At 40.0% G+C, this 19,987-nt stretch overlaps 1 protein-coding gene across 1 annotated transcript in view; it reads right to left on the bottom strand.

Annotated features, from left to right (window-relative positions):
* HECTD4 (HECT domain containing E3 ubiquitin protein ligase 4) overlaps window positions 1–19,987 on the bottom strand; it is a 56,689-nt gene that overhangs the window by 15,944 nt on the left and 20,758 nt on the right. Inside the window, 37 exon segments of the mRNA XM_010079949.1 lie at window positions 601–782; window positions 1,362–1,522; window positions 1,687–1,823; window positions 1,956–2,093; window positions 2,553–2,634; window positions 2,636–2,695; window positions 2,851–2,987; window positions 3,429–3,666; window positions 4,205–4,368; window positions 4,495–4,574; window positions 4,822–4,970; window positions 5,107–5,268; window positions 5,485–5,588; window positions 6,218–6,333; window positions 6,765–6,934; window positions 7,344–7,514; window positions 7,758–7,940; window positions 8,327–8,462; window positions 8,654–8,856; window positions 9,492–9,573; window positions 9,974–10,163; window positions 10,469–10,749; window positions 11,124–11,277; window positions 11,802–11,986; window positions 12,301–12,447; window positions 13,028–13,194; window positions 13,302–13,443; window positions 13,563–13,698; window positions 14,169–14,344; window positions 14,928–15,016; window positions 15,100–15,204; window positions 15,369–15,561; window positions 15,784–16,017; window positions 16,366–16,529; window positions 17,315–17,475; window positions 18,112–18,226; window positions 19,651–19,849. Of these exon segments, the coding sequence (XP_010078251.1) occupies window positions 601–782; window positions 1,362–1,522; window positions 1,687–1,823; window positions 1,956–2,093; window positions 2,553–2,634; window positions 2,636–2,695; window positions 2,851–2,987; window positions 3,429–3,666; window positions 4,205–4,368; window positions 4,495–4,574; window positions 4,822–4,970; window positions 5,107–5,268; window positions 5,485–5,588; window positions 6,218–6,333; window positions 6,765–6,934; window positions 7,344–7,514; window positions 7,758–7,940; window positions 8,327–8,462; window positions 8,654–8,856; window positions 9,492–9,573; window positions 9,974–10,163; window positions 10,469–10,749; window positions 11,124–11,277; window positions 11,802–11,986; window positions 12,301–12,447; window positions 13,028–13,194; window positions 13,302–13,443; window positions 13,563–13,698; window positions 14,169–14,344; window positions 14,928–15,016; window positions 15,100–15,204; window positions 15,369–15,561; window positions 15,784–16,017; window positions 16,366–16,529; window positions 17,315–17,475; window positions 18,112–18,226; window positions 19,651–19,849 (5,693 nt within the window).

The raw sequence follows: 19,987 nt of genomic DNA on the forward strand, positions 1-19,987 counted from the left end.
ACAGTCAGTTAATAGCCCATATTTAGCGCTTCCTACTTCCTCCTGATGCTCCAGCCGCGTTACACACACTTCTCTGCATGCAGAACAGCTTTGTCACAAGAATTGTCTTTGTTAACACTCACTTGAATTAGCCAAAGATTCTTTTCCATGATTCAGCACATACATTCTCTAATCAGATCTGTGATTCCAGTAGGAAAAGGACAAACCACTTTGTGAAATGAAGAAGAGTTGAATTTTGAAAACTGAGACCCAACTGGCATTTAGTTTTACTACCCTGGATTTAAACTATAAAACATTCTCAATTCTTCGCAAGTATCCCTTATGTGTACTTCCCCCCAATAAAGAGAAGACCACTGATGACAAAGGGACAGCAGGACACTGAAGGGAATCTCAGGAGGGACCCTAAACACTCATGAACATTTTTAATTATGAAGAATTTAAGTTTAATACCCTATCTCTAAGGTCAGGAGTCCACTGAGAGGATTTTTCAAATACCACCATCATTAACTAATTAATCAATAAATGCCAAACTCATTAGATTTTTATGCGCCCAGAAAACTATCGTACCAAAGAAGAGCTGTGATAAAAATCAGTGTTTACCAGGAAGAGGTGGTGCCAGAAGCTGGTTGGATAGCAACTGCAGGTGCTCCAGAGTGATATCACGGATAGCAGGAATATGGAACAGACGAGTGAACATATGTGGAGATTTGGGGGCAAAAATATTGAGGAGAGCCATACGGCAGTAGAGCTTGGCCAGAGAAGCTTCACTTCGCAAGAGCTCTCTAGAAAACACAAATATCAAAACATAAAATTGCTTCACGGTATTTAAAATAAGCCGTATCCAGCAACCTGCCCCTGAATCCAAACATGTATATCTAATTATTTAAAAGGTTCAAGCAGACCCAAATCTTTCTCATTCACTTAAGACAGCACTCAGCCCATCTCATTCTGGCATATTAAGGCACCTGAATTAGAAGCCAGATCTCCACCAAGGCAGTCGAGAGTTCTTGAGCTTTTAGACAGCAACTGACTGATGGTACAAGAAACCTGAGCTTTAAGGTAGGTACCTGTTAGACCACCCTGTATAAAACATTTTCACATGACTAAGGAAAATCCTTCCAAGACGACAATTATAACCAATTTCCTTTATTACAAAATAAAAAAAAAAAAAATCAAAACCCTACTACCCATTAAAACATGAAGATTTAATGAATTTTGTCAGCTTTAATCCAACAACTACAAGAAGATTCAGAAGTTTACTACTGCTCAAAACAAGGTTGTAGGAGAGAGTGGTACTATAGGAAGTGCTATAGATCAAGTCAGATAACACACATGCTTTCTAAACACATTTGTTTTTTTACCTGTGAATTTGGATGTTGGTATTATCCAGGGTAACCAGCCCATTTGTTGCAGTCCTCCTATACCCAGCGGGTGGCCTTTCTAACATGTCAATAGGGTACCAGTATCTTACCAGAACTCCCTCGCTTCTGAGATACGTCTCTACTTGTACCAATTCATTTACCTGGAACACCAAAACCAACACTCTCAGTAAGCATAGTCATGGTATTTGTTTTTTTTTTTCCTTCAAAAAGAGCCCCGAATCAGCATTCTAAGCAGCTGATCATATTTGCTCACAGGTGTGTGATGCTGATACACTGAAAGCCCTCCCAATGCATCCTTACTCACTGAATCAACATCCAGAACAACACCATGAAGACCAAATGTCTTCAGCATCCCACGAATAGCAAATTTGGGTAAAGCTGTTCCCACAGCACTACTGGTGACGTTGTTACTGTCAGGAGAGCGAGTCACCACTGTGAGACCTGGACGGAAAGGGACAACACAATTTTTAAGGTACAGCTTTTTCCTCGGATTGACAATTTATGCGCTAGAGCCCAAGCACCAGAGCCTCTTAGCTTTTATTTTCCCCTCAAGATACTTTTTGCTGACCTTACCTTTTCGTACTTTATCAATTGTAAATTTGTTTGCTTCATCTTTGATATCCTCGATAGTAGGAAGGTAGAGGTCTCTTGGGATGCCACCGTTTTCCTCGTAGAGGAATTCTACAGTTTGTCGTGCTATATCAACCATTCCTGGCAGACAGAAGGCAGTGCTAGTTATCTTACCCAGCCACTTGAAGTAAGTTCTTATTAACATTACAGGCAGATGAGCTATCATTTATAAACCCCCCTCTTAAAGTGTTCCTCAAAGGTTTTGCCTTGATATAGTCACAGACAGAAAACACATGTAGATAATTTCTTCCCAAACTATTATTCCAAAATACTTCTGTATCCACATCACAACAGCACAACAAATTCTGCCACCATTGCTAAAGCCATTTTCCCTATGTAAGTAGTCCAACTTAAATAAAAGTCTCAAAGAAAAATCATGACCCCAAACCAAGTTTTAAGCACTTGATGAAAACAGAAAGTGAATTTGTTTTTCTTTAATCTAAATTTTCCAGCCCTGAATACATAAGAAACACAGGTGTTATCTTCACACTTATTGCACATTATATAAAACAACACGCGTGGAAATAACCACAGCCATACCTAACTGTAAAGCTCCTTTAATCTGATCCAACCCAGACTTCCTCTCAGCCTCATTCCGGAATCTTCTTCGAATTGTAGGGAACTCGATGTGCACTTAGAACTTTATTTTCCCGGGCTTTAACCAAGAGGGCATAGTGATCCTCCTACAAAGACAAAATTTATTTAGAAGACCAAGAACAAGAGCATCTTCCTTAAGGAAGCAGGGAAAACCTTTGTGTGGCAAAACATAAAAATCAGAATTACAAGCTCTGTATTTAGACTACAAGTTACAGCAGGCAGAGCTTGCCATGCTCCTCACCCGGGGAATATCATCGTCGTCGTCATCATCACTTTCATCATCAGCAATAGGAGGGGGATGAGGATCAGGGCCTGATGTGATGAAGTTCTCATAGCTCAGTTCCATTTTGTAGTGGCAAGATGTGTCACTGTCATATTCTGCAAAACACACGTAGAAGTGATGAGATCATAAAGCACTAGAATGCATGCAAAAATATTCCATGAGCTTTCTGAGATAGATTGCACTCCACGGCCTCCCATCAGCGTGTGGCAGTGCAATGCATTTTGACACAGCGTAACCAATCGGCTGATTCAATCAACTACAGCATCTTATTGTATTCAAAGCCCTAATAAAATAATTTCTCATTATAGTTGCAATTAATTGAGAATAATTTGTGCATCCATATAAAGGAAGACCAAAGTGAGATTATTTTAACTGCCTTGTCTAAAATCAAACAGGCACGTATTCGACAGTGCTTGTTGTACTGCTTTACCTAAACAGGCAGTGCCTGAGACCTGCAGCCAGGATGTGCCTAAACATTTAATTATTGCAATTTCTCCTGAAAGAGATTTTTTAAAAACGGTTAATCATCACTTTACGTTGTTGAGCAGTAGCAACAGCAGCAATTCTACAAGGAGGTCCGTGGGTCCCAGGATCAGAAGCTATGCTGGTGCCAGCATCGTTATCGCTATCAGAAGCCATGGCAAAAGGCAGTGCTTCAAAGTTGGCGCTTATTTCTTCAGCCAGGTCAATGCAGAGATCAGCAGCGTTCCTGTGAGCCTGCCCTTCGGCATAGGCAAACTGTCGAGATCCAAAGTTAGCACGGACTTTGGTGTTCTGAAAGAAGACGCACATGAAAGCATTAAGATGAGCTGTGGATTGTTTTGATCTCTCTCTTTGCTCTTTTCACAACCCCAGCCGAAGGGATGAGCTGATCACATCTCCAGGCCATACGTTCTTCCCGGCACTGCTAGCTATAAAACTGGATGCAGCACGGAAAGTATTAAGCTGCTAAACACCAACTTTGAACTTTCCTTTCTTCTAGCTTCAAGATACAGCACACTTAACTAGTACACTCTGAAGCAAGGTCACTGCCAGGAAGGAATACTAATAGAGGGGCTACCAGCACAGAGTAACGCCATCTGATCAAGCCAGCTGCACATTAACGTCCTAATGGGCAGAAAAAGTTCAAAATAATGACAAAACACATATGTGCACTGGGAAGGGTAATGGAACACCTCAACCTAACTCAATAAGGGTAAAAGCTATCACTCCACTGTTTTATAGATGGGTAAGCAGGCTCAATACTTTCTATAGAATATTTTTAATATTGCTGAAAAAAATATCAAGCAACATATTTCTGTTTAAAACTTGCCTTTTTCTGAATGTGGACCACTGGCCACATTCCACCAGAGACATCTTCCAGATACGGCCCAAGTCGCTGCCCACAATACGTAAAATAAACTCTGCCTTTAGCGGGCTGCCCTGGAGGAGGTGGAGTTCCTTCTGTTCTCTCCCATCCAATTCCTGCTACATCACCTGTAGAAAAACACAACCATCAAAAGAAGAACATGGATTTAATCTATTTTCTCATCCACCATTTCCCTTACATTTAGGAGATTTTCTGATCTACCAGAGGAGCAAGTTAGCTGTACTCTTACATACCAGGAGAAAGAGTCACATCCAATCTAACACTCTTCCACTGCAGCAAGCTGGAGCCATTGTAATGCACTGCTCGCCCATTGCTAAGAAGTAACAAAAGAAGAAAATTAAAAAGAGCACCAAAATAAGGATTACAACTTGCTACCAGCTGAAGTCTAGGTAGCTGTGATACTGACAAAAGGCAACTCAACTCTCCCTTTTGGATAATGAGATATTCTAGTTCATCATTTTAACGTTTCAAATAACAATGTGCTCACAATACTCCTTCCTAACAAGCTTAACAAATGAGCTGAGCAAGATCATGATTTTTGATGGACATTTCCAACATACTTGTGAAAAAGACAGGTGCCCACTGGGTTTGTCCAAGCACCATCCCGTTTTTCTGCTTCAGTAGCAAATCCGAATGAAACTATTGGTCCAGTGTCGTCATCTGTATCTCCATAGGAAACTATTTCAATTTCCCAGTAAAAGGATGGTGCCTAGAAATAAAAATAAGAATAATTTTCCAAAATTATTTACAAAACATAGGTAGAATAGAAAAATTTATTTCTTTTTATTTTCATGCACTATTGAATATTAAATGACACAATCTGTTGTACAGTTATGAGTTCCTACCTGTACTGGAACTGGGGAAGTGGCATAGATAAATGTGCCCCGAGGAAGTCCCCCACCAGCGCTAGGATCAGCCAAAAAGGTCACAGCTGTGAGATGTGATGAAAACATGCATGCTCGCACAGGGGGAAACACTCTTGATGGGCTCCAAGTGATTTCCTTGGGCTACGAACAGGAACAGAGTGTTTTATTATAACACCCATGCAACTACCATAACTACAATCACAACAAATCACACCCCATTACAGAAATTCACATTAAAGGAAATGTTTAAATAGGAATCCAACCAGTTTGGCTCCAAAACCACCAGCAGACCCTCTGTACTCAGTGGCTGGCTTCCCATGCAAGGGCCAGAAGCCTCAGCGCCGTTTCTGTGCTCACCTGCCTTCTGTCTGCTTGGAGTGGAGGAGGCGGGGGCCGAGCACAGTCACGATACAACATTCGTAACCGTTCACACTGCATTTCTACAACAAGGAGCCTCTCCCCTGTAAAAACAAACCAAACCAAGTCAGGAGGCTCCAAGCAAACCTAGTTACTTGAGTCCAGCAATGAAATCTTAACACTGGCACACAAAAACAAACAGGACATTTGCATTGTAAGAGATCTATTCAAATAGCCTCACCTACCCATCACAAAATTGGAGACAAAAATCTAACGTATACAAGCCCTTGTTTTCCTCATGTTTCATTTACATTTGGTTAGTATTGTTATATTAAGATAAAGTTCACTTTAGTGAGCGAGCAAGTTTATGACCCAGCAAAAGCAGGAAGTCAAAAGAATTTACACCTAATGTAAAAAAATCAGCACACTTCCTTTTGTATGGGGGATGATACTGAAATCCACTTGGTTCCTACCCTAACATCCTTTGCTTCAGCCACTTTTCCTCCAGTGAAAGGCTCTGACATGTTACTAAAACTTGCCCTTGAACTAAGACTTCTGCTGGGCGCACTGCTTACCCTTAAACAAGAGGGACGGTACTGTCCTGTTGTACTACCACTGCTGTATCATAAACTCTAAGCAGCTGGAGGACAAAACACTGAAATGATTTTTAAAAGCTGTTATGTCTCTAAGCCGAATACAACAGTGAAGCTGCAAGAACGTGCTGAATACCTACCAGGGCTGCACTCCTGTGCTACCAAATTAAGAACTTCTACAGCAGCTGGACACTGTTGAATGAACTCTTCACAGAATGAGCTGTCTTCTAACAGCTGAGCCATCACCAGGCATGCTCTTAACAGAAAAATAATACATTTAAAGCATTACAAAAGTGTACGCTGAATTCCAAGGTGTCTCTACATGTACTGAATTAAAGACTGTTTGAAAAGACAGCATGCAGACTGAGCTGTTTCTTTGTCTGGGTGCTTAGCATCCACTGGAACTCCCACAATGACAGCTTTACTCTGCTTAACAGCTTTCACCTGGACAAAGCATTTGCTCGATGCATTGCCCGTGTTACGGGGGCACTTTATTTTTGGGGCTCATTTTAACAACATCAAGGCACTAAATGTACTTGAGGAAACAAACAAGAATTTTTGCATTGTCCCCTGCTGTCATTTGTCAATATCAATAGAGAAAGAAAACAAGAACTCATGTGATTTTCCTGAATATTTGTGTACAGTGTCAAAACAGATCGGGCTGCTGCACAGAACCCAACCACTCACCTGGTTCTTATTTCAGCAAGAAGCCGGACCACTGCCATTACTGGAGTTGAGCCATCTCCTGTTGCAGGAAGTGAGGTGTGAATAGATAGACTTCCCTCCTGAGGGAGCAACATGGACTGGACTGCCTGTACTACCTTCTCAGTAATGGACAGTTTATGAAGAGGCAATGCCTGATGGTGGGGGGGCACGGTAAAAAGTTAAATTCAAGTAGTTAGTTTCTAAGAAATGAGGGCGTTTTATTACCTGGAGTTAATTCTCATTTCGTACTATCACAAAACCAGCACCAAACACCAGTCAAAAAAAAAAAAAAGAAAAAACGGAAACAAAACCAAAAAACCAACACAGTGTGCAATAGAACATCTTTAAGCACCAAAAGATGAATATTCATGTTACTTGAATGAGAACTTAAATATAGATATTGTTAAGATATGTTTAAAATCATGAGGCAAATTTTACAAATAATACTTAATCAAAGATGAAACAGACTTTTACATGCCGTAGATTAATTGCCAGTATGCTGTGACAAAAAATTAAATAATTGATATTATACTTAATATTGGATTCTTAAAACTCCCATACCTCAGATCTTGGAACACAGAGCCTAGATAATGGAATAGTTAATGTGTCTGATGCTTGTGATGTCTTTCTACTGTCTATACTGGTAGGTGGAAATTTGACCGTTGCTATACCTTCTTGTTCATTAATAGATGCCACAACTCCAATGCTTCCTGCTATTCCTTTACCTAAAACCTACAACCAAAGAAGGTCTGCATAAGATGTAAGGCTTTACAAACGTGAAACACCGAGTGTTTAACACCACTGTTTGAGGAAACAGGAGTACGACACAACAGCAGGCTCCACAAGCGTTAGGGAAACTGCTTCACAATCATGGGCAATCTCCATGTCGCTTCACCAGTACGCCAGCGCAGGCAAAACATCGCCAAAAGCACCACCTCTCATTTAAGATATAAAAAGTGAGCAGTGCTGAATTACCTGAACTTCAGAACCTATTTTAATCGTCTCCTTAAAGCCACCCAGAGCACAAAGGGCAGCTACTGCCTGCCGAGCAATTCTCTGAAGTTTAGCCAGTTTCCTTCCACTGCTACTCCCATTCTCCAAAATACTCTCTGCATATTTCCCAAGTTGTGGAATGTACATCAGAGCCCGAGACAGAACCTGAAGACAGAAGCAAAAAGACCAGATAGTGACTTCAAAGCACAATTCAAACAAAAACCAACACCCCAAGCCTCCAGCCCACACACAGTCTCAGGAGAATTATTTTTGTTCTCAAAGAGAATTACATAACTCCAAAAATTCGAAATTCTCTGAAGTGTGAACACCATCAAAGCCAGCTCCATTCTCTAATAACTTTTAGAATCCCAGAGTTACATATATAATCCTAGCAGAAGTCTCTGCTCAAGGATTTCGCCTAAGCGACAGATTAGGTGGTACAGGATTCAGAGGAACATAAAAGTAAGGCACTACACTTCCCAGACAGCACTTAGGAGATTGCTAATAATCAATACATGCTTGGTGTAGAATTTGATCTTCTGTTTGCTTACTTTTTCAGCAGTTGTTGTCCATATCTGAGCTGCATTGGATTCCGGTGCCATCAACAAGCTATGCAGCAAAGCGATCACCTCTGCTGCCATGCTGTTTGCAACGTGCCCGCTAATGAACGGCCTCACAGGATCCGTCCTGTACAGAAGAAGAAAGCAATTTACCCATCAATTTCAAAACAAGAGGAGGAAAAGAAACTTCAGTTGTCAACAGCAACACACAGTGCAAAAAAGGGAAGTCTCTGAACACGCAGATTATTTCCCCAAGCACTACAAATACTGGTATATAGAAAAGCAGAGTCTAGACTCTCCAGACTCAAAGTGACCTACCTGGCAAGCTCTGAATTCCTCTCTCTGCAAATAGACGTTTGTGCAGTCTTCTTTTTGTCCCCGGTGGACAAGCCGCTAGTAGTTTCTGGATTGACGGTTTCTACAGGCGGCCCAACACTAACTATTAGACCAGACTGTGCCCACTTAGTCGCCTTTCGAAGAGCCGCAGCAGCTTCTTCTGTAATGACTTCACAGCAGCCACTCTGGAAATAAAATTGCCATGTAAGACAAACACTAATGTTGGCTCTATTTGGCCACACTATACAATGCGTTTAACTCTCCTCCCTCCGCGTATGTAAAAGTACAGAGAATACATCAGCACATCCTCCTGTGGAAGTATCAGTCAGAGTCATTAGACAAATTCTTTCTGTTGCTTTTTCTCATCTACAAACAGATCAATCAATGTGGATTCATTGCTTTTAATATTCCATTCTTAGCTTAACAGTATCGTTTCACTTCTCTGATCAAAAAGCCACACGTGAGTATTTCTGGTGCAAATACTCAACAACATGTCTGAAACATATACATGAAAATTTAATTTAAATATGTGGTTTAAAATTCATACTATCAACGTACATTAAACGCTTCAGGAAAGAGAATATTAAAGGGGCTTAAACATACCTGCAATGGTTGGAGGAAGCATTAGTTGAAATTCTTTTTCATCATGTACCCCTGTATTTACATCAATAACTATATAACCCTAACATTATATATAATTATCTTTCTGAACAGTTCTGTAAATTAAACAAAGCAGATTCAACATCTATAAAAAACAAGAATTCTGACTGGCCACTGATTTTTAAGATGTTGCATAATTCTTATTTATTCCTTTTCTTACTTTCGTCATGTCTCGATCCATTTTCACCACCTTCTCCATATTGGCTCCAGTTCCTAGTCGGAATGGACGACCTTCTGAGCTACTATTAAAGTGAAAAGAAAACACATTAGCTTTGTTTTTATTGTTGGAAAAAATAGCTGAACCATACAGTCCCATTTAATGTATTATGCACGTTTTTCAATTATTTGAAAGCATCTCTTGCAACTGAGATGCTCAACAGTAACAGAAATACTCACTAGTTAAGGTCATACCCAATTGCACTGTAATTTACAAAAGGAATTTAACACTAGTGAACACAGCTATTTGCATAGCAATTTAACCCTTCCCCTTGCCAGTAAACACAACAAACTGGGAAGACAATTTGCTTTCCCATTTACTGTTATGTCCAGGATGCATATTTCTACAGCTGTAGCACTGAAAAAAGAAAAGAAATGGAACTGACAAAACTGGTTGCTAATTGTAACCCAGTGAGTTAAGTTTACCTTAGTAATGGCTGAAGGACTTCATGGGACGACTGGTCTTCCCGTTTATGAATAAAAATAGAAAGTTTACCATCCACTGCCTCGCTTTCTTCTCCAGGATCTTTATCACCTTTTATTGAATTTTTAGGGCTGGCTTTTGCCAAAGCAGTATCCGGTTCAGAGGCCGTTGGAGAAAGAACCGTCTGGCATCCTTGAAGCAGAAAAGAAAAAACCAAAACACACAACCATGAGCTTCATCAACAAATTTTCTTGCCCTTGAAACTAATGCTAACACACCCGAGACACATCTAAAACACCACTGTGACACACACATTAGTCTGAGAACAGTTAAATGAAAAGGCAGATGGAAAGTCACAGAAATATCCTCTCTTTCAGCACTGATATATCATATACCTCTTCCTCCTTGAGCTTTTTGTCAATACAAGAGTTCCTTGCAGAAACAGGACTTGCTTGGCAATTTCTCAAATTAGCCTAACACCAAACGGATGCTGGTACCTGGTACTACATAATCCGCCAGCTTTGCCAGCAGCAGAGAGGCAATCTTGGAGGCTGGGTCACTGGGATCATCCTGCTCACTGTTCAGAGAGGGCACTGAGTAACTCCAGGGCGGCAACTCCACATTTCCACAGTCCTCAACGCTCATGAGAGGCAGTGCAGCACGACACAACTGGAGGATAATAAGGACCAGCTTTGGAGAAGGACGCTGATCCAAGAGGAGTGACAGAAGCTTGGACACACAGGCTGGCTGGCTCAGGATTGCTTTACCTATGTGGCTCCTGAAAGGGAAATTACAACAGGTAACTGTGGCTTGAAAAAAAAAAAACACAAACAAAACTGATTGTTTTATGATGCTCTTGGAATTAAAAACAAATGAATTTATTGTTTACAAGATGTAATCTTAAAAAATTTCAGTGCCTGACAAAACTATCTGCAACACTTCTTGCATAACCCGATAGCACTGATTCCACAGTAAGACTGAGTATGTGTCATTTACAATCACATCTTAGAATCATTTTGAAAGTTATCTTACCTTCACTGCTGTAAAAAACCAAAAAACAAAACAAAAAAAACCCACACAACCCCAAGCCCAAAGGAACCCCCATCTGCTTTCATACACAGAAAAAATACTCCAGAGACAAAGGCCTAGTACCTCGACAGGTCATTAAGGAGACTGAGAACATCCTGAAGTGCATCATTTCCTGCAGCCTGATTACCACAACACTCTGTAGCTCGCGCGAGGTGGTTGGTAAGAAGGCTGGAGACCTGACGAGCCAGACCAGAGTGAACAGCTTCTGTCGAACCACCTTTGAAGTAATGTGAGAATATGCAACTGTACTTAACAAAAACTAACGGACACACCTACAAATCCCTTAGCCATAAACTGAAAATAGTAAAAAATATTTTTGTTTTGCTATAGCAAAATATTTATATATAATATGTCTTTAATTAAAAAAACCAAAACCTGATACAACATCTACATCCTATTAGCCAATAGCCACGTGTCTGTAAGTTCATGTATGTTTCGGGTGAATCCTAACACAGGAGAAACGTATAAACTATCACTCAGGGTCTCCTGAGTCTATGGTTATGTCTAGACAGAACCAACCTGCAGACTCAAAAGTATCTGCACCACTCCCATGAGGAAAAAAGCTAGAATTAAAAAACCAGAAGTCAACTTATTTTTGTAACCACCTGTGTGTTCTGAAGAACCCAAACAGTACTGAAGTCACGGTGAGTGAATGCCCTGTTTTAAATACCCTTACACCACTTCCCAGGCACCTGTGCAATTCTAAAGCGCACAGCGGAAACATACTCGCGGTGTTCCTACCTTCTTCCTTCTCCCACTCAACACAGCGATTGGCTAGCACCTGGAAGGCAGCCCAAGCCATGGTGGCCACCTTCTGCTTCTTAGTCTGCTTTTCATTTGAACTCGATTCTGTCTGGCTGCTCAAACTGCAAAGCCGGTCCATAAGCTGTACCAGGCCGCTACGGACCAAACACTTCTCCTCGCTCCTGTATAAGAAGAGAAATTCAGACTTTACTTCAGTAACTTTTCAGTCACTTAACAACACACACAATGAAAATCCAGAACTTGCTGTTAACTCGGCAATTAATCACTTCACTTTGCAGAAAGGTGGTTGTCTCTCCCTTGTCCTCCCCAGTGTAAATTCTGTATTCTAAGAAAATTTAACAGGATGTTCTCAGGTCCTCCTCATTCTGAAGAAAGGGAGTATATTTATACTACACAGTGCTACTCCTTAAGGCAAAACCTAGTAACAACAGTTGTGGATGCCCTCCTTCCCTTTCTGAAAGCAATACTTTGATACCTTGTGTAAGGTATAGTGCATAAGAGGCCAATGCTATTTGCACAAGCGATGGGATAGCGAGCACACAGCGAGACCACAGACGTCATCGTCTCTCCAAAAGCTTCCTGGACTTGTTCCACCATCCCGCCACACGTGAGCTCTTCTATTCTGTGGGCAGTTAGATATTTGACATGGTAGGCTTCTCAGGTTAACCACAGTGAACAAACTCCCAAATATATCTTCAAAAAATAATAACCAGCACACATTAAGAATTACTCAAGGAAGATTTAGAAGCAAAGCTACAAGTCACCTGATGTTTTAGTATGAAACATAAGTACACAAGACAGTATGATAGTTTTACCTCAGACGTGACTGAAATTTGACTACAAACAGAATACTCAGAAAACGTTTAACAAATTTAGATGACAGTATTAGCATCAGCTAAATCTACCACTAATGCATGAACTTAGAATTAAATCAAGAGAGTAAGATACCCTATATACATATCTGTGGACACATCATCGCAGTATGAAAGGAAAGTTCATCTACTGCCAAATAAAAAACATTTCTTAGGAGTTTCTGCCTCTGTACCCCACAAAGGCCAATAAAAGTGGTTGTTGCCAGCTTAGTACTGCAAACGTCAGGCCTCACAGCTAGTCTCTTCTCATGGTTTTTCTTTGTGCAATGCAATTTACCATTTTCTGCAGAGACCGAAACATTTAATTATTTTTCAGAAAAATAAACAAACCTTGGTCCTCCCTGAAGTACCATGGTCACGGGGCCTACAAGATGCGTCACACCACCAACCCGAACAGCTGCCGTCAGCAGCTCCCTCATATGCACCAGGGCTTGCTTCCGCGTATTCCCACGCCGCCACCTTGTCTGAGCAGCCAGCAGAAAACTGCTGCTGGAGACCTACGGGATGTTTGGTTTTGTTAACGAGACACACGCAAAACACCTCCCTTCTTTGTGAAAGTGTGAATCTGAAAATACACTGATTTAGCACATGTAAAATGACCTACCGCTTGGTCGGGATTTGTTCCGATGAAAGCGAACAGCTGCCCCAGCAGGACGCTGTAGGTGGGTTTATCTCTGCTATCCTCGATGGTCAGTGACTGGAGAAGAGTGAAGGAGCTGCTTCTGTGGCTGGTAACGTGGCGTCGCCTGTGAGGATACAGGATAATTACACCTGGCAGCAGCAGGCTGATCCAAAGTTTATGATGATTTTAACACCACATTCCACAACACTGTAAGGCAGCTTAGTGGAAGAAACCCTTGCATACCTCTGGCTTGATCTAGCAAACTCGATGTCTTCGTTACCAATCATTTCTAAGTCAGATGGTGCCGACATACTGCGAAGGAAGACGGGCTGGCGGACCGCGTGAGAGATCACTTTTGTTTCAGATGCTGATTTACAGGCTGCAATGTTATACAACAGGAAAGAATGTCACTCCTGGTGTGGGAGGTTATTTAGAAACATCATTGTGGACATTCCAGTGAAAGCTACAACACAGGGTGGGGAAAACACAGTCTAAACAAGAACTTGCAACTCAGTTCTGAGGACTTTCCTGCTTTCAGGTATTGTTTCAAGTTAGCTTTGTTTTGACTAGGTTAGCATTTTTTCCCCTAACAATTCAGGAGAGTACAGTTTAAATTCCACATATTATTATTCAGATCTTAATTTACCATCATTATGGCAATCAGAAAACAAAGACCCGACTTCATTTACTCTAAAAGAACTTTTTTAATTTGAAAAAGTAAAAAAAATAATTAATTTTAATTTCTCTTCAACTTAAATTAAGAAAAATAAGAGAAAAGGAATAAATTATATCTTTAAGAAAAACTAGAAGAAAAAAAAGGAAGCATAATGCTGGTAATGAGATATATACCTGGAGTCTCTGCAGGGGTACCCGATATACTTCTGGTGATACCCGACTGTGCTGCAATAGTGACATGTAACAACAGCTCGGCTCTGTTCATCAAGCTCTTCACTAATGTTTTCGTTTTTGCTAGGGGATGGGAGGTCCTCTGAATCAGTGAATTCACCTCTTGAAAAAACTTCTCCCTAAGATTAGGAAAGAAAAAGAAAAGAAGCAAACTCAATTATGTTTTAATACCTTCTGAAACAAAGTGTTACTGTGAGAAAGGTTATTTTAAAGAAGACATATAGCATCAATCTATTCTATGCCAACAAAGTAGAAAGCTGAAAAAAATTAAAGAACTAAACAAGTGATTTGTTAGTAAGTACTAGTAGCTGTATGTACTAACAGGAATATATTTATGAGAAACATTTCTAACAGTTTAATCAGATATTGCTAGACAGATAGGAAAAATAAATTTTAAAGTATTTGCATCCCTGGTTAGAAGTTCATCTGAATGTTCCTGCTCCCAAGGATTGTTTTATTTCTATAATCTACCAGCCTTTCATGGAATTAGACATTTAGTGCCAGGTTCTGTTTCACATCAGTAACTGTCACAGGGTACAATGAGATTCAATACTACTTCAATAATTGTTTAGGTATGTATGCAACCTTCACCCTGCATAATGGCTTTTGGAACTCACTGAAATTCCACTGTGAGTGGTGCTTCAAGCTGCCTATCTTTTAAGTACCTTGCCTAAACGGTACCCTCCACACACAGCTACTAACCTTAGTGCCAGGACCACATTCTCAAGATCACTTCCATCGAAAGAAACTTCTTTCATCGAACACAGAAGCTCTAGTTCTTTCATCTTGCTCTAAACAAAGTGAAGGAAAAGGATGAACATGTGTTGAGAGAGCAGCACGAAGCATGAGCACACACAGCAGCCACGATGCTTACCTCGTTGAAGTGATAATCATAAAAGAATGGGACGTTGTTCTCCAGCTTCCCATGCATGGCATCATCTACCTCATTCTGCCACTTCTGCTCCAGCTCGGCCACACTCTAATAAAAAGACAAAAATAACACATTATAGTTGTTCATCTTAAGAAGAGATCTTAAAAGAAGAAATCAGAATACATTTTGTACATCTATGTTTCTAAAATGCTGTTAGTACAGCTTTATTCTCAAAAAAAACCTTCTGGTTTTTTATGTAATTTTATTTTTACCTGCAATTGTCTCTCCATGGCATTTAGCTTCTTAAAGGTCTCTCCCATGATTTTACAAAGTAAATCATATTCTTCAGCGTGTTCCTCCTGATACTGGAAATTTATCAGGGACTGTAGCGCATCAACTAAATTCAAATGTTTAATCACACATGAAACTACCATCTCCTCCATTACTTCTGGCTGAATCACGTCCCTAAAGGTAAAGCCAAACTGATTAAGCAAGAGTAATGGACAAACTTGGACAATTCAAATTTACAATTCACTACATGCTGCATTCAAACAAGTATTTACAGGATATTAAACAGGCATGCTGCATCCTCACCACTGCTTTTTTTATCTCACTTACTTTGGCACCAAACATTTCTAACAATAAAAGCCAAGGTTAGAAAAACAGAGCGAAACAACGGTTACTTACTTTATACTAGGTCTGAACTGAGGCCGAGCACGTCCAGAAATTTCCCTGAGTTTTATCATGATTCCTGGAGGCAGCCTAATCCTAGGCAGGTCAAAATAGTGTCCAACGGGAGGCACTAAAACATCAGAAGGATATGTAAATTCTCTGTCTTCATCTATAGTAAGAGGCAGTGGAGAAGGACTTGGTGTAAGGGCTGGAGATATTACACCGTTAGCTTCCACCTGCCACTGGCACCTGGAAAAATAAATAAAAACAGATGAAAATTAATTTTTTCCCTCCTAACTCTCCCCCCCTCATTTAGAAAGACACAGTCAACAACACGTTACAAACACAGGCTACATATTAACATACTGAGTGTGGCTTGTGCCAAGTACAGCCCAACCCTCCTCTACTTAGTCTAAAGAAAACCTCTGTTGTAGAGAATATTCCCTCAGGTTTAGGCAACACAGGACTGCCGAACAAAACGTGCAGGAAAAATTAACAAAACATCACCTTAAAACACAAGACTTGAGCACAACTACAAAAGTCACCCTTTCTCAGAAAAAAAACACATAGGAATGCAGATCAAAAATTTTTTTTTACCTTTGTAATAGTTTAGATCTTAAGAGCTCTTGGCAGGTTTCTTCATCTTTGGTAATTTCTGGTCCATTGTATAATATTCGCAGCATAGAACAAGCTAACACAGAAAGGCCAAGAGCCAGGTCCACTAAGAACGGCAAGCCTCCCGACACATCCTCTGAAGACTCCTGCAGCGGGAATAGCGACAAGTTGCACTAATCAATCAACCGTGAAGTCCTTCCCCAATATAATTCAAGATAGATTTTGTATTTTTATATATAAGCTTTTATGTAAAAGATACATAGGTATCAATCATGTCTCTTACACAGAGGTACACTGAAAAAAATGCTCAACAATTACAAGCAATATATAAGAACAACTCAAGACAAGAAACAAAGGATTTAAATTTTATTTTCCTGAACCAAGAAAAAAGAAGTTATTTTTGGTTCAGTCATTCTTTGGCCTGCAGATGTCACCTCACAAGCCCCATTCCTAGCTTCCTGGTAAAAGATTCAAGTTTCCTGTTTGATCCCAGCATCCCTCCCCTCTCTTCTTTCTAGGCTGGAATCGTTATTCCCTCACTAAACCTGATTTCCAGGTTGTTACAAGATACCCATCTCTCCAAAGAAATCGTGATCTACGAGCAGCAAGAGATACTAAAGTGACTTCATCCAAGTCCAGTGCCAATGCCAAGAGATAGATACGACATTTGGTAATAAGTGTCTTTGCAAAACCCTAAGCACATTACAGAGCATGCCACAGGGTATCTCCAGCTAAGGAAACCAAACATCTGAAACTCAGGTCCTTTACATTATAAAAATATGTTTTGTCTTATTGCCAAAGCAAGCTACTACTGTTTTAAATTTCAAACATTAACTTCCAACTTTGGAGTCCATTTCTCTTTGATCCGAAGTGTGCAACAGACAGAAGCTGAAGCTGAACCTGTCCCATGGAATCTGTCATGTTTGAGTACCTGTGCTCGAACTGTGCAAGCAAAGCCCCACATAGCTTTGTCCGGAGTGTTGTGCTCACGACCACTCCGCATTTCAAAGGAGAAGGTGACTGTATCTCCTTCCACCTTCAAATTTCGATGGGGAAAAGGGGAAGAAAAAAAAAAGAAGAAGATACATTTAAGAATTGAGGCAAACAAACAGGCTTTTCATTAAACTGGCTTATTTTATGGATTAATGTTTTTAATGACAGTTCTCTGAGTATTATTTTTATCTCCAATTATATACCCTGATTTAAGATTCTTCCCTTTTTGTATGGATATCTTTCAGTGGACAATTTGATTTTAATTTTGCTGCTAGCTAACTATAGTAAAACAAAAAAAAAACCCACTGTAGCTGTAGAATCAAAAGTAGAATTTATTAGTCTGAGTTACTTGGCCTTGATTTTAAGAAAACATTTAAGAAAATATGCACAGCCTCAGACTGTGCAGGAATTTCTCCTAGGAAGATATAGTTATGAGAACAGCAGTGCCATCAGAGACTGCAGGACTGAAACCTACTGATAATGAATCCCAGTAAGACATAACAAAACAAGATAAGTATAAAGAGAAGCATCACAGAGAGCATACAGTTGAGCTGAGGGAATAACTGTATTATTCCCCAAGGACATAACAGCCTACTTAAGAAGCGATCTCATCACGGGTAACCGCACACTTAAAAGCTTGGCATTCATTGCCACAAGGGTTAAAATGGACTCAATACATTTTCCAAAGGGGATTTTCTATGTGAAATATTGTTGGATTAGAATACTGTACCTTTACTAAGTCTTTCGGCCAACCAGTTCCTAAGACACTACGGCTGCCATATCCCAGTGTATTGCCTCCATACTCAGCAACCTTCCTACTGTTTGTGTTAGGACCAGCATAGATCACCAACTTCAAAACATAAAATACACTGTTAGACTGTAAGAGAAAAACAAGAAAATCTAATAATAATAATAATACTTAGCACTTACATCGCGCTTTATATTTTCAAAGCGCTTTATCAACATTAACAAATCCTCACAACAGCCCTGTGAGGTGAGCAGGCAAGTATTATTATCCCCATTTTACAGATGGGGAAACTGAGGCAGAGAGGAAACTGAGTGACTTGCCCCCAGAGTCACACAGCAAGTCAGCAGCAGAACTGGGAGCAGAAATCAGGAGAAATCCTAACTTCCAGTCCTCATGCTGAGCTAACGCATACTGCATCTCTACTAATAAACGGATTTACCCTGCTCCCATCAAAGTTCATATTTTGTCAGTGACTTCAGTGGGAACAAAGTCTTCTGGAGGAGTTTAACCAGTAATGGGAGACATTAACATTAAAGATGCTTATAAATAACTAATGCGAGTATCACAGGACTTGCTCTATGACAAAGAATAAGTGGCAACAATTAGTAAGCAGCACAAGTAGCTCTCTGATTATACAAAGTAAGTGCTATTAGCTGAGCTCTTGAAATTGAAAATCCTTGTTCATATTAATCCATGTAAAAAAGTCATTTATCATCAGTTCCTCCCAGTTTAAACAAACTGTGCTGATCTACAGAGTAGGCAGGCAGATTAAAATTTGAGAAATTCGGAAAAGTGAACAACAGCAAAAATGAGAAGGAAGTCCAACTTTGACAATCTGAGCCATCATGAAATGAACTTAAAAAAAAAAAAAAAAAAAGAAGAGTTGATATGAATTTCTGAGAAAACAAACAAACAAACAAACAAACCTAACACCCCCGCCAAACCCCCAGACCTCTGGAGTCTACTGTATTTCTCCTGTTTCATAACTACCACTACTTCTGACACCCTTTGAGGACACTTTCTAGTTACAGAGCCTAACTCTTAACGAAAGATCCTCATAACTGATAGGTTTTAAACATTGAAACAATCACTGGACATTATGTTCTGAAACAATACACAAGAATGAAGCATATACTGGTTTTGGATTGTTTCTTCAAGATGAATAGAAATTAAACATGAACCATTTATCTTCATCCTCCTGCCTTGTCATGTCAACAACTCTTTGTACATTTTCTACCATTTAGCCAAGTCTAGTCTATAGATGAAACCCAACAATTCTTTTGAAAAGTTATTCCCACTTGTGCCACAAAAGAAATAACCTCTCTGCACTTCACAGCATTGAAGTAAGTAGACTGTGACATTACAGTGTACACTAACGAGCTCCTGTCAATAAAAGCCTCCTGCATTATCCTCATCTCTGGAAAAAAGGTGCCATGAAGGACACGGGGCAGAAAAGATGAAAATGGGAAGTGCTGCTGAGAGAAATGCATACAAAGGAAAGAATTTCTGAATTGGCCCTTGCTTACCTTATCATAATCATATTGTGAAGAACATCTATTGTCAAATCTAAGATATAAACAGCGGGCTCCTGGAATATGTACAGTTTCTTTAAATTTATAGTTATCTCTGACGGGATGAACTGTTTCTACAGTCTTCCCAGCAGCCCAGGGAGCAGGGATCTTCAAACCCGTAAGAAAACCTGGTTCTTCTTTCTCTTCCAGCATTCTGAAATTAGAGTGAAAAATTAGTCTTAAAATTCAACACACAGATGCCTACTATATAATCAGACATCAAACTATAAAGTACTTAAAACCACCTCTCAGTCTTGATATCTGGCGACACAAAGAATCGACTCCTCATTTT

The sequence above is a fragment of the Pterocles gutturalis genome, unplaced genomic scaffold (assembly GCF_000699245.1).
Source record: "Pterocles gutturalis isolate BGI_N339 unplaced genomic scaffold, ASM69924v1 scaffold37339, whole genome shotgun sequence".
Taxonomy (NCBI): domain Eukaryota; kingdom Metazoa; phylum Chordata; class Aves; order Pterocliformes; family Pteroclidae; genus Pterocles; species Pterocles gutturalis.